Here is a 15,173-nt window from a genome sequence, read left to right on the forward strand (position 1 = left end):
TTTCCTGTCAGATTCTGTAGGCAGTAAGCATCTCAAAGCCATTTTTAGCTTTGCATGCAATTAGGCTGCTGAATTTAATGGGGATGCATAAACTCCCCTGTGTAGCTCATCTTGTAGGACATATCTCATATTTTTGTGTTACATAGCAGTACAGCAAAACGTGCTTGCTCCTATTAAAAAAAAACTTTAGAAACATCTATATTGAAATGTTTACATATTCTGTATGAAATACATTTTTTCATACAGAAACCACAAAATATAATTTTCAGTCTATGTTAAAAGAAACTGTAAAGACATTACATTATCTTAACAAACAGGCTGCTTCTTCTGTTAGTCCAGGATCCTATTTACACAGAGAAAATGTTTGGGATTTTTTACTACTTTTTGTCTATCAAAATACAGACAGCTGAGGGTATATGAAAAAAATATTTTCTTGTCCAGCTGACAGTGGTGCAATTATCTGACAATTTTCTCATCACTTGTGCTTGAGGACACCACTAAAGCAGGACCAGTGCTGAAAACAGAGATTGGTTATTTGTAAAAAAGAGCAGGACAAAGCTATAATTTAACTACAGGCTGCACAGCTTTTTAGAAAAACCTTGAGATGGGAGAGTGTAAACCCAAAGTTTTACTAGTGCCTAAGATGAAGTTTGATTAATTTCCAGAAGACTGCAATTAATACCCATAAACTTTAATAAAGAGGTGAGACCTTGGTGACAAAGAGGTGCCTTCTCATGCAACATTGCCTACTAGAATAAATTAATACAAGAAGAGTTTTAAGTAGTACTCAGCAGGAGAGTAGAGGCTGCAGCAGGAAGCTCTCAATCTGTAGCATTTGGTTGTAAATTCAGCAGATCTGGTCCCTAAACATTCAGGATTACAATCATGAAAGGCATGTCTGTGTGCCTTAGACTCTAATAGCCATTCAGTATTTATTGACCTAAAAGGGAGGTAAGCAATGAAACCCCTTTGCAGATCAAATACTTAGCTCTTAATCAAAGAATAGAGCGCTCTAAATTACTGACATGGAAAGGATGCACTCAGTCTTTTTGCTGGGGCTGTAGCACTACCTTCAAAACTGCTCAATGTGTGTATTATTAAATAGCAGGACTTTTCAACTCATGGTCTGCAAACCAGTTTTCCTCAATTATCAGAAAAAACATATCTGTCCACAAGACCATTTTCATCCCTTGAATGGTCTAAATAAACTTATCCTGCATGGTCTAAATAAACTTATCCAAAAACCTATCTGAAGAGCACTGACTGTGATTTGCTTTGTGTATTAGCAGTGCAAGAAGCTCCACTTACTATCAGAAATTTCTGCTGCTCTTCCTAATAGACCACCAGTGGATATCCAAAAAAAACACAACCATCAGCTTGTACAGGTTGCTTTCTCTCTGACAGATTTGGCTGACCAAAAGTAAAAAGGTTATAAAAGATTAACAGAAAATAAATTAGACTTAAGAAGCTGGTGAAGGAGATCTGCTGTAACACCTGGTGTGATTTTTAAGCAGGACACAGCATTGGAGGTCTGACAGGAGGAGCAGGTCTAGTGGTCTCAACAAAGTGATCCTGAATCTCAGGATTCTCTGGCACTGGCATGGTAGGAACCAACATGAAATACCTAAAAATATAATGTTTATGGATTTTAAACAAGGTGAAGAGGGAAATCAGAAGACTGAGGAGACATTTTATAAAACGAAAATGAGAAAGAAAGAAAGAAAGAAAGAAAGAAAGAAAGAAAGAAAGAAAGAAAGAAAGAAAGAAAGAAAGAGAAAGAAAGAAAGAAAGAAAGAAAGAAAGAAGAAAGAAAGAAAGAAAGAAAGAAAGAAAGAAAGAGAAAAAGAAAGAAAGAAAGAAAGAAAGAAAGAAAGAAAGAAAGAAAGAAAGAAAGAAAGAGAAAAAGAAAGAAAGAAAGAAAGAAAGAAAGAAAGAAAGAAAGAAAGAAAGAAAGAAAGAAAGAAAGAAAGAGAAAAGAAAGAAAGAAAGAAAGAAAGAAAGAAAGAAAGAAAGAAAGAAAGAAAGAGAAAAAGAAAGAAAGAAAGAAAGAAAGAAAGAAAGAAAGAAAGAAAGAAAGAAAGAGAAAAAGAAAGAAAGAAAGAAAGAAAGAAAGAAAGAAAGAGAAAAAGAAAGAAAGAAAGAAAGAAAGAAAGAAAGAAAGAAAGAAAGAAAGAAAGAAAGAAAGAAAGAAAGAAAGAAAGAAAGAAAGAAAGAGAAAAAGAAAGAAAGAAAGAAAGAAAGAAAGAAAGAAAGAAAGAAAGAAAGAAAGAAAGAAAGAAAGAAAGAAAGAAAGAAAGAAAGAAAGAAAGAAAGAAAGAAAGAAAGAAAGAAAGAAAGAAAGAAAGAAAGAAAGAAAGAAAGAAAGAAAGAAAGAAAGAAAGAAAGAAAGAAAGAAAGAAAGAAAGAAAGAAAGAAAGAAAGAAAGAAAGAAAAAGAAAATACAGATCATTATGCAAGTAAAAATTAATAACTGTATGGCTGATGGCATGACTCGGGTTTTCTGGGTTGACATTAAGTTGGAGGTGAAAAGAGAGGAAGTTTTGGTAATTTAATGAAGAAATGTTTCTCACAATACAAAGGTGCTGAGGATGCAAAAGACATGGGAGGTATGAGTAGATACCATCCTCCTTGTTCTTCTTATGCACTCACATGAAGGAAGTAGAAGAATGGGATTGCCCTGGAGCTCACAGTTTCTAGTCCTTCTCTATCAGTCAGGTGCTCTTAAAAATATGAGGTCTAGAAGACCAAACAGAGATTTATAAACAAACAGGAAAGTTATAACTAAGAACTTTTCCAGGATTTCATCTGAAGGAAAAGAAACTACTGGTCTGCTGTTTTATAACTAGAAAAACTATAATTTTAAAGAGAAATATAAATCTTCTCTCTCCTTGATAAAATTTACTGCTCTTCATAAACTGCTTAATCATGAACTTACTAGTGCTTTTGATTAATGGCTGGGGAGAGAAAAAAAGTCATATTTTATCTGAATAAGAAATGGCAGTTTTGTAGCAGTAAGAGTCATAACCAAGCTAAATCTATAACAGAAAGGAAATGGCTTCTTTCCAGCTTGTACAGCACTGATTGAGCTTTTAAATACTAAATAAATCTATTTGCCTAAACTGCAAGAACTTTCATTTTTCCAAGAACAAGCTTAAACCTGATATCAAATATATTAGCAAAGTCTAATGCAGGAGGGGAGAAAAGACGTGCTCTATTTTATTCCTTTAAATTCTTCAGGTGTTCTTTAAAAGTGCTTTTTTACTCCTTAAATAGAAGTACTAGTGACTTAGAAAAGCAAATATTTTACTGCATTTTACCATCAAGCATGTATATCACCTTTAGAATCTCTTTATCTAGGTTCCTGTCCACACACTACTGCAGTCTAAGAATGTTCATGTATAACTCCTAACATTTAAGACACAGTTTTTCAAAGACTTATGGGCATGTTGAACTTTAAACAGAAAATAAATTACATCTTTCTTTTTTTTTTTTATATTTACAACTTCAGTGAAGGAATTCAGCTTTTTTTAAATTATCCATATGCACATATCCCAGGAGAACAGAATCCGGAAGTGTGACAGATGATGACAAGTAGAAAAATCACTTGTGCAAATAACTCTTTCACAACTGTTGTACACCCACAAGAACCTTTCCAGTGGTACATAGGAACACAGGAGACAGACTGGTGTTTCAAATGGGTGCAAGCTTACTTCAGCACATTGAGTTAAAGAAAGCTAAGCCACCCTTCTCTTTAAATCATCTGACAGCTGTGAAGAGGTAACACTAAAACTAATGAAAGATGCTTTTGGGGAGAGGTGGAAATATTGAGGTTAAAGAGATAATGAACTAAAATAAAGAGAAATCATGTAAGTTTTAAAATATTGTTAAGGCTAGCAGGCCCCAATAGATGTAGGATTTTCTTATCTGTAGGATGGAAGTGTCAAAATTTGATTAATTATATTTCATTAGGAAAGGATGTGCAAGTAACAATGTATCAATTTAAAATTTGCAAATAAAGAACACCTTTTCATCCACATTCCCTCCAAAACACATTAGTAAAATGGGAATATGCATTCTTCATAAGTAAACCCCTTCCTGCAAACATAACATGAATAGAATAGGTCGACCAAGCCAATAAAGGACTTTATTTTTTGTCATTCAATGCCCTTTTCAAATCTATCTCACTGTATGATGGGAGTGTCTCTAGCAACACTAGCCTCTACTGCTTCTCTTGGAGCTGATCACATTTTACCAGAAGTATAATCAATGTTATACTTGCAAAAGAGAGGTGCAGGAGAAACTAGAAATGGAGTCGGGCTTGCTTATGGAGTCATTGCTTTTCTGCCTTTTAGCACTGAATCAAATGAGTTGCTAAATCAAGTCCATCATTAACACCAGACCCTCTTGAACTGCAGGCCAGTCAGGTCATGATTACTCTAGATTCAAGGCTTATTAAAAGATATTTCCATTTGATTTTCACTCCTACAAGTTTTATGTATTTTATTCAGTAAGTGGAAATGAAATTATTTATATAAAATTTCCCATCTTTACAGGGGAAGTTATCAGTCTGCTCTATGCTTCCCAAATGATGGAAGTGCAGGGCTGACACTTCCTCTGGCTCTCCTTCTAATCTCTGAGTTATAATAGATACAGCTATACTGATTCAACAGCAGATGTTGAGGATAGTTATTTTCATCTTTACCAAAGGTCAGCTTAGTATTACAAAAGATTGGGAACTGTGAATATGAACCCCTTGTTGTCAGAGGTCAGAACCAAAGACAGGTCCTGGATTTAAGCTCATGATAGAATTCACTAGATAATTGCATTAAATTATTCTCATTGCCCCCTTTTAAAAGAAGATGAAAAGAGAAAGCAGAAGCCTGTACAGCACTTGGAACAGTTTAATTATGTCAGACACTACTTTTCTGAGCCAAGATACTTCCACAAAGAGTTAATATTTCCTAATGTGAATGTTTTCATAATGCACTATCTCATCAGAGGAAACTGCAATGTTAAGTACCATTAATAATTAATTAAAAATAAGAAAAACTCCTATTCCTTCCACCAGAGGTTTCCCCATCCAAACAACTTATTTGTCAATCATGACAACTCTAAAAGTTGTAAAAAAAGGGCTAGAATTTAAAAAAAACCCTATTAGTCTTGATCTCTGCGCGACAGGGAAAGCCTCTTCACACAGTAATTACTTTTAAGGAGGGGAAAGTGCACAAAAGAAAAATGCAAATGTTTGATGGACTGACTGAAACTGGGGTTAGTCCCAGTTCAATGCTTTATCTATTATATCAAACTACCTCCATGTTTAAGGCACTTAGGCTTTTTCTCTGCTAAGGCACTGTTTTTGCAGTACCCAGTTTGCAGTTTGTTACCATGTTGTTGACTAGATGAGGTAGCTTGTGTTGGTGGCATGCTTTAAATATTTATGTTAGCAGAAACAGAAGGCTTAGCACCACTGCAGTGGGAATAGGATGCTCTGAGGGTACATAGAAAATATGATGCTTTTAGAGGAATTCATTACACACTTCTGAGAATTTTTCTTCTTTTGATAGCACAATGAATTTCAGCTTTCCAGAAGAGATGCAATTTATAACCAAATTTCTATTTCTATTTCCCTCAGATAGAAGTGTTAGCATACTCAAGTGTTAACATGGCTAGCATGAAAGACTCTAAGTGTATAACCTCTAATCCTCCCCTCCCCACAGTGATCATTTGTTTGCAAGATGGTACAGTGGCCACAAATGTTTTCCCCCCCACACTTATTTCTGCTCTTCCCCACAGATACCTGTCTTACACCTCTGGGTCCTTTTTCATCTAAATCAAGCCATGGTATCATCTCCACAGTCCCTCTTCAAGAAAGTATGTCAAGCTCTAATAACTAAATTGAGAAGTAGTCTTAAGAAAAAAAAATATAGGGGGACTGCATCACTTAAGTTATCACATTTGCTTCTGTTTCTTAAAATTCTCATTTTTATTAGAAAGGAAATTTTCAAAAGCCTACAGATATTGAACATGAAATTGCAATTCTATCCTGATCACCTTCAGATAATTTTCAGTGTAAGAAACTCTTTCCTTCTCTCTTTCTCCCCACCCCCGCTTTACTCCTATAAGAGAATATAATTGCAAAATGTTGAGATGGTATTGGACAGAAACCTGGCACCAAGAGTGAGTACTGCAAGTATCCTGAGCAGAAGACACTTTTTTCATTAGTTGGATTTGTTCTTTGTGTTCTGTTGGTCAGTTTGTTGGCTGTAAATTTTTTGGTTTGTGTTGTGATTTTTTAAAGAAAAAAAATCTTTTTTTAATGGGGGCTCCTTTTCACCTCATATTAGATGGTTCTGAATTCCAAAATGAAGGATTTAGACTTAAAACCTATTAAAATTTGAGGTCCAGGTGTTCAAGAGTATCTCTTCTTCTAATGTACAATGAAGTTTCCTTTTCCTGATACACTCACACATGTGAAAGACAAACTCACCCAATGTTTTCTTAGAGTTTTATTTAAGGGAATGAAATTCTTTTCTATCACTCTACCCCCTTGCTATCCATGGTATTCTACATAAGAGAAGCAAATGATAACCTGCTAGTCTGGTGTGAAATCATAGTTTAATACATAAATATAGTTACTAGAGAATAACCCTTGCATTTTTCTTTTGAGTTTAAAGATACACATAAAGCAGTGGTTCTGAAACCAACAACACAATATCAATTTTTTTAACAATAAGAACCATTCCAGATTCTTATTTCAAGCCTATTTTATAAGGCTTGAAAACAAAGCAGCAGAAACACATTTTTTGGGAGTCTTGACATTTTACTGAAATTTTGAACAGCCTATTACTTTAGTGTGTGCTTGCACAGTTTAGAGATCCTACTGCTCCTACTAGCATTTGAGGGAAAATAATTTTTACAAAGTGACTCAGTTTTCTAACTCTTGATGTAAATACCCTTCAGGCAGGAAAAAAACTACTTGACCATTAGTTTTCAGTAAAAGTTTTTAAATTTGGCGCAAAGGCAGTCCATGCAGCTCCACACTGAAATGCAGGCTCCAGTCCAGGAGTCAGACCTTTCAAAGGAAAAGGTTGTGTCCCCTCCCTGCTTTCCTCCTGGGGCTTCCTGCTGAAGACATTCTGCAAAGGAGCCCTTGTCAACTTCCCTACTGTAAACAGATGCAGTATGCATTCACCAAAAAAATTTAAGAGTACAGAATGATTAAGCTCATCTCACGTTTTTTTTTTGAGAGACAAGAGTTTCTTGTACAGTTTCTAGCACTGTTTAATTCTGTACCTATAACATCATGGCATGGTTTCAGCAGAGGTCAGTCTTCATTTTTGCCTTTGGGAAAACCACACCAGGCACTGTCTTCAGCAGGTGATTTTGTTTGTTTTGTGGTAAATACCCTTTTGTGGGTAAAAGACTTTCACTTTTGTACACTCTTTTATTCCCATTGTCATGGTTATAGCAGACATGGTTATATATAATTTATTAGCAGATTGTGATTCCATCTTCTACTCTCTCAAAGTGTTTCATCCACTATTGGATGGGAGGAAAGGGGAGCAGCTTGAGTGGGTCAAAAGTTCCTACTGGGTTTTTAACCAGCACAAGCATATTTTTAAAAACTCTAGCACTTGAACTTCATATTTTGAACTACTTCACTTTCCCTTGAAGTGCCTTACACACAGAGGGTTTCCCCTGGGAAATATCCAGCAGACCACATACAGGCAATTTCCCATCTAAATGTTGTGACAGAAAATTTATTTCCTTTTATAGCAATCTATTGTTTTTCATGGAGATGAAAAATAGGAAAAGAAAGGGGACTATGGCCTCAGCAGTATGAGGTTACTAAATGGCTGAATGTGGCATGAGGCCACTCTTTTTTAGGTTTTGTTTGCTTCTGACACAAGAGTGACTTCTTTCACATCCCAAACAAGTACTGTATACCCATGAAGGTACTTGAGGAGACCCTAACTTGCTGGTTTGAGACTATGTGGTCTTTGTGGAGGGGCTGCAGGACATTCTTTCAGTGATGTAGCCCAGACTGAGAATCCTCCAAGTAGTTTTTGCAGCTCCCTTCCTGGAGGGTCTGCCCCTTTTTGGCTCTAGGTTCAGAGACTAATTTTGAATACTCATTTAACTGAGACGCTTTTGAGCTCTAGCTTAGCAGATAAAGCTTTCTCATGTGATGAGTCACATTTTAGGCAGTGACAATGATGTTACTAAAGAAATTCTGCCCATAAGGACATGTAAGAAATACAGACATAAACATCTATTTATGGTGCCTGAGATTTTGGTTTTGTTTTTTTTTTTTTTGCTCTGAGGAAAAAAAGAGATACCAAAAAGATAGGGGAAAAAATAAGAAAAAAAGCCAGACATGCTAGGGAAAGTGTACCTTCTACTAGTAGACAAAAACCTTTCCTCAGCTTTTATTATGCCTGCAGATGAATATCATAACTAAACATAAAGCAGTTTGCGTTTTTCTTCTGTCTTAAATCCCACTCCTTTAACTCCCATGTCACTTACATCAAAAGAGGTCACTAGCAAAAAGTGGCATCAGCCATTATAACTTTGGCTGGCTGACAGTCCATTTTGTCACCTCCTACAACCCACACATCACATTACAGCATGATTCTGTGATCATACTCAAAGCTAGCCAGGATCTGGTGCAGGCTCTAGAAAATGAGCCTTTAGGATATGGCTCTCAACTTAACTAAGCAATTTTATATAGTGGACTGTGAAAAGGAATATGGAATAGCAACATTTTGTCTCTTTTCAGCATATTGCCAAAGAACTGCTCCGATCTCTTTTTTGTTGTAAGCTGAATAAATCCTAGGATTGGATCTTACAAATAAAACTGAAATTAAAAGGAAAGTCTGCATTCCTTGAAGCGCAAACAATCAAGATTATTACAAATTTTCAGATTCCTCCAGACCATAAGACTTGTTACTGTCTCAAACTTAGGATCCAGAAGATTTGTGGCAGCATATAAACTGCAACATATGAAAAGCCTTATCAATCAATGCAAAATTAGATATATTAAAATGGTGAAGGAATGATCATGTAAGAAATCTTTGTAATTTCTTTAGATACCTCAGTGAATACTAAAGTTGTAATGCATACATCTAGCCATGACTGTGATAATATTCCTAAGGAAATAGATTTCCGTTGAAAGCATGAATTCATTTTCTTTATTAAGGTAGAGTTAGTTAGAAGATATTATCACCTCCCTTTAAAAAAGAAGACAATAAGTAGATATGAATAATCTGGGCTCCAAAAACAATTTTAATCTGAGGAAAAAATAAACAAAGTATGTTAAGAAAAACCTCAGCATTAAGGAAGACAGATAAATTACTGTTATAATTTTCATTAATCCACAAAAATAGTGAAAATTTTCAAATATTACACTGTGAAGAAGCAAAAATTATGAAAAGTGCTTTTGTCTGACTACTATTACAGAGCTCTAAAGAAAGATGTGCTACTCTTAGCTGTCAAGATCCTTAAATCACAAAGATAAACTGAAGAAAAATACCTACGCAAAACATCTGCACACTACTTTTTGCATCTAGAGAATATCTGAACAGAAGTGGAACCCAGGCATTGATCTTTTTTAAATGTTACACATGACTTAATACAAAATAAATATTCCAAGTGATATCTATTGATCTGTACATTCAAACAAATGCAGCAACTGACACTACCTTTGGAGGAATGAAAATCAGTCCCAGGAATTCAGTCTGTGCCTATTAACTACACTGAGAGTTAAATCTGTGCTCACAGTGCTTTCAAACATTTTATTGCAAGTTCCAGGCAAAAAAAGACTGATAAAAACCAAACCAAACCACTTCATAAAATAGTCCTGAAAAAAAAGGAATCTCTTCCTGTTAGCAACTCTCCTAATTACTCAGAAAAAGAAGTCACACTTCCTTTTGCACATTCTTATTATTTAAGTATTGCACTCTTCAAGATTAAAAATAAAATCCTTTGAATAAGAATCTTATGAAAAGTTTGAAAAGCCAATGCATATGTCACATTTTTTACTGGAAGACAAATGTTTCCTTGAATAAAAAAAAAAAAAAGAGATCAATAACTGATATAGGATATAGTCATCCTGTAGCTAGAGAATATATGAGAGAGGTTTGAAATCTCAGTACCTCTGGTGTTTACCATAAATACAGCACCTAGTAAGCCCTGGCCAAAGCCAATGTAGCTAAGAAGCTAACTGCACACAGTCTATCTTCTTTTCTGCTGCACTCTTAATCTTCTTACTTAACGGTGCATCAGAGTGTTCAATTCCCTAATGTGTTTTTAGTATGTTCAAAATGTGGTAAAAATACCTAAATAGCCATTTCACATAGAAGAAAATAGATACATTGAAGCAGATCAGTCATTTTATTAGGGTTCAGACATGAATTTGTACCTCTATTGGTATCAAACTACAAGTTTTGTTGTTATCTGCTTATTCTTTACAAAATCAGATCATATGAAGGGGTTTTGGACATTCCTTTAATTAGTCACAGACTAAGCAAATATAACTGTGGACATCCATGGTATGCACATATTCCCAATGGCACTTTCCTTTTAATGTCTGCTACATCCCTTTTTCATGCCTCTTAATTATAAATTATATACTGGCATAAACACTATATTTACCAAAAAACACTTAAACATATTGCTTCAAGTTTTTAAAAAGATGACTGGGCATAATCTGGCAGAAATTCTTGAGAGATACATACTTACTTATGAGAGATTACATATGAATGCTACATATTTTCATTCCATTATGTTTTTTTACACAGAACTTTACCATTTTTATTTAACAAGGAACAAAACTACCTGTTGTAAAAGATTTTAGAAATTTAGAATTTTTTTTAATGAGAAAATGGTTACTCTCAAATAGGCTCAGTATTCAAATAGGGTTTGGATGTGGCTATTGTTTAAAGCTACCTTAACTGATCAATTTAATCCACTGAAATTTCACAAAAGAAATTAAAAACTAACTTGTTGTCTAAGATTCTTCTGTTTTGAGGTGATATAAAAATTTACATCCAGAAGAAAAGAAGCTACCTATTGTCCAGACCTGCATAAATAAGTGAAGATACTTTAGATATTAACTAATAATTTACTCACTCAAACACTAATTTTAAAAACAATGTGAAAGATTAGCAAGAATTGCATTGCTTTAAAGTAAATCAGGCCATAGAGGCTAATAAAAAGGGGAGGTTCTAAGCTCTTGCTGTATCTAACAACTATGAAGTAATCATGCCCAGGGGGAGGTTCCCAGTTACAAAACTGAAGTCTGGCCAACTATTACAAGGTTTGGAAGGAAAAAACTTGCAAATTAATGAGTATTGTAGGTTCATTCTTAAGGTTACTACTATGTTAGAATAAGGATTAAAAACCATCCTTGCCAGATGACAAACCCCAAGGAGGGACATTTTCAATACTTCAATGTAATTGCTAAATATGTCATTTAAGGGATAGCTCAGAGGAGTAGGTTTCTGTACTTCTTGATGCCTTGATGATCCGCATAAATCAATTGTTAGCTGTTAGCTCAAATTCAAAGCTCAAAGTGAAGGCATAGATTAGTAATACTTGAAGTGAAATTAAGGATAAAAAGAGGCAATTAATTTTTAAAGATCCTTGCCAACAGGAGCTTCATCTACATGGCATTAGAGATACTTGAAACTGAATTTACCTATAAACTAAACAATATCTGATTTATATAGGATCACCCAAAGCCTATAGAATCTCAATATCATGTCCCAGTAATAAACTGTTTCACTAATTTATAGGATGTTCACTCACCTAACTCTTATTCTTATCAAAATTCTAACTAAGACACCAAAAATTGTATTGCCTGTGAACACATTAGAAAATTAAGGACAATTTTTTCCCATGTTTTCAAATAAGAAGAACAAGACAAGGTATAAAGTTGCCAAGAGAAGACATTTTATTGTCATTCACTTAAAAATAAGTTCAGGACTGCAAAGAAATTAAACCTTTTGAGGCATCAGGTATTGTATTGTTGGTTACTTAGTAGTTAAATATCTTAATTTCCTGGTCAAACTACAGATATGCCAACAACTTAAAACCTTATCTCTAAACATAAATTAAATGCTTAATATTCAATACATAAAAGATTAGACACTGGTTTATTCTAAAAAGAAAAAAAAATCCCTCTCCTTTGACTTTTTGCATGAAAAGTAGAACTGTATATGGTGCAACTGTTAAGACTAAAAATAATTTACAAATAACTTATTCTACAAGATAAAAAGAAAAATTGCTAACGTTGACCAAAAAAATGTCACTGAAATAGACTGTGCAAGAAATTTCTCTAAGGCACTAATCAGACCTAAACCTGATTAACTGTCTAATTGGCTTGATTACTGATGGCAAGGAAACATGTGCTATAAACCTGTTCATGGTAAAAGAGTCACAGAGGCTTCAGGGGAGCTGAAGAGGCAAGATGTTTAGAAAACTAAAATCAGTATTTTCTAGACCAAAATTAGCACCTGAGATAGCAGATTGCAAGAATGAAGGTGCCCCTCCACCACCAAAGGCACCGACAGGCCAGGTATGGATTTTCTTGTCTGTTATAGACTCATTAATATTATCTTTTTGTTTAGAAGGTATTTATGTAAGTAAATACCAAAGGTTAGAATTTCAAATATACTTACTGAATATGGTATCAATCTTTATTCAGAAAAATGAACTAAATGTTTTTATTCTCCACCACCCTACCATCTTTTCTTTATGAAGAAAATATAATTTTCTCCTTTTTAAAACTGCTTTCTGAATTGGGCTAACCTGAAATAGTACAGGCTTATGAGAGGTCGTGATCAACATTGCAAATGGAGAATTAGAGATACAGGCACTGCTGCTTTACATATGATGATATATTTTATGCATCCTGTTTCCTTCTGGCAGGAAATGTCAGTGTGTCCTTTCTGAATATTAGAATGTCATGCAGGTATATATCAGCCTGCTTCCTGATAAACACTGGAAAGACAAAGTAATTTAGTAGCTTTTTAAAGAAGTCTTTTCTTCAGCTTGGTTTTGATAATGTAAATCCTCTTGGAAAAATAAAGTCATGTTAGTCTACAGTCAATATTTTTGTATAGTATTTCTTCATCATAAAAGCTAATTCATTCTTTTCTATTTACTTAATTAAACATTTTAAACAGAAGTAAAACGATAAGTACTTTTTCTCTAATTGCCTCGGCATTTTTATCTTTTCCCAATAATTTCCAAAAAAAATTTTTGTTTTTTTCAACTCGACATAATCAAAACTTTACAAGAAAAAATGGCAACAATTTATGGCTTCACCAAATAATTATGGAAGTGACAAAGGTTCTTTAGTATCAGCCTGAGCTATTAAACATTCATGCCTATTGAAACAGTCAAAACCCCTCCATTATAAAATTAATTTTAAGTAAGTGGGCATATGCATGCTGTCATCCAATGGCAGTAAAAATGTCTAAAAAAATGGCAAAAATGTCTGTGTTCAATAACCTTTATATACTGCAGATCTACAGGCATTGTTCATGCTTTTACACTTCAGTATTCTTGTGTCAATAAAATAATGTTTTAAAAGAAGAAAACTCCTGAATATTGACAGGTTAGTTCTGCGCAGACTGATACCTCACTTGGCAAAATGCTCTAGTGAAACAGATCTAGTTTTCACTGGACACAAAGATTAATCTTTTGGTGAGAATAATTTTGTACATCAATGCAACATTCAGGTTGAATCACCATCAGCCTACACTCTTCAAAACACTGCTAAAATGGAGGTGCGTGAATGGATTAAGGATTAAGACATTTCCTGCCTGCAAGGAGATACCGCCTAAAAAATAGAGAAAAAAGAGAAGAAAGTACATAATATCTGGTAAATGCTTAGTATACTAATTAATGCACTAATTTATGTACCTATGCTATTAGGAGGGAGCCTGAAACAAAGAAAACAATATTTACAACAAAATATCATGCAAAAACCTTGAGTATGCACAGACTTTGATTGGAATTTTAATATATTATATATAAATATATATATAAAATTTGTAATTTAGTTCTCTATACATATGTATAGAAGAACTTCAGTGCCTGGTTCTTTGAATAAAAACAGACAGGAAAAATATTTTCATAGGAAAAAACCATAAAAAAGAAACCAATTTATTCTCAGAAACACAAACAAAAAGGTCACTGACCTAGACAAGGAAAAAAAAGTCCATGAAGATCTGAAAGATCCTAATGTCAAATAATTTTTCCGTATGTTGGTACAACCCAACACCCTTCTCTATTGATAAGCATACTGCACACCAGGAAAACTCATTCTATATGGGATAACAAATGCCAATGGGCCTGATTAACACAATGCTGTTACATAGTATTGTGAAGGCCTGGGACTCCCCAAGAGCATCTCACTCCTTCCTCCAAAGGCCACTCTGTTAAAACTGAGATGAGTCAAGGTACAGGTACACCAGGATTTGGTTAATGGATCTAAGTCAGCAAAAGTGGGAGGAAGTTAACTTTTTTGCAGTGAAAGTTGATACTATCTCATATGTTATTGTGGTAAGGTAGCTCAAAATATACCAGGTATGTTAGCCCAGCAGAAGGTTTAGGCAGGATCATGACTAACTCAGAGATGCACGTTGGCTTGTGAGAGGCAGCACTGAGCAAGACAGCTCTGCAAACTCTAAGCTAAGCAGTTGGGTTTGCACCGAGGATGTGAAGATATCAGTGGTTGATTTCAACATCCATCACAAGGCCTTGGGCAAATCCATCTGGAAACACATAGAACATCCAGGAACAATGGTCCGTGTGTGGCAGCCTAATCAAATTCCTACAAAAATGTTGCAGACATCAAACTACCCTTATCATTCTCAACAGTGACAATCTACAGTTTCTAATCTTGTGTATTTTTTTAAGGATGAAAATAAAACAGCAAATGAGCCACAGAAAGCAGAGGCCAATAATAAAGCAGAGCCTAAACCAAAGCAACAAGGTCAGTAATAAGCTACTTATGAGTTTTCAAAGATTATCTGGACATAGTATATGTATACTCTATAGGATTGTAAATGAAACTGTTGTTCTTCCTAGTGCTCTGGCAGGAACTCTTATTTTTTATTTGTAGAAGAAATTAAGATCTCTGAATTGTCATTGACCCCAGGCCA

The 15,173-nt window shown here is 34.5% G+C and overlaps 1 protein-coding gene across 1 annotated transcript in view; it reads left to right on the forward strand.

Annotated features, from left to right (window-relative positions):
- CNGB3 (cyclic nucleotide gated channel subunit beta 3) overlaps positions 1–15,173 on the forward strand; it is a gene marked incomplete at both ends in the record, with an annotated part of 137,551 nt that overhangs the window by 65,672 nt on the left and 56,706 nt on the right. Inside the window, one exon of the mRNA XM_084202296.1 lies at positions 14,929–15,004. Coding sequence (XP_084058422.1) covers positions 14,929–15,004 — 76 coding nt within the window. The remainder of the gene's footprint in view (positions 1–14,928; positions 15,005–15,173) is intronic.

The sequence above is a fragment of the Fringilla coelebs genome, assembly GCF_963513975.1.
Source record: "Fringilla coelebs genome assembly, chromosome: 1".
NCBI lineage: Eukaryota > Metazoa > Chordata > Aves > Passeriformes > Fringillidae > Fringilla > Fringilla coelebs.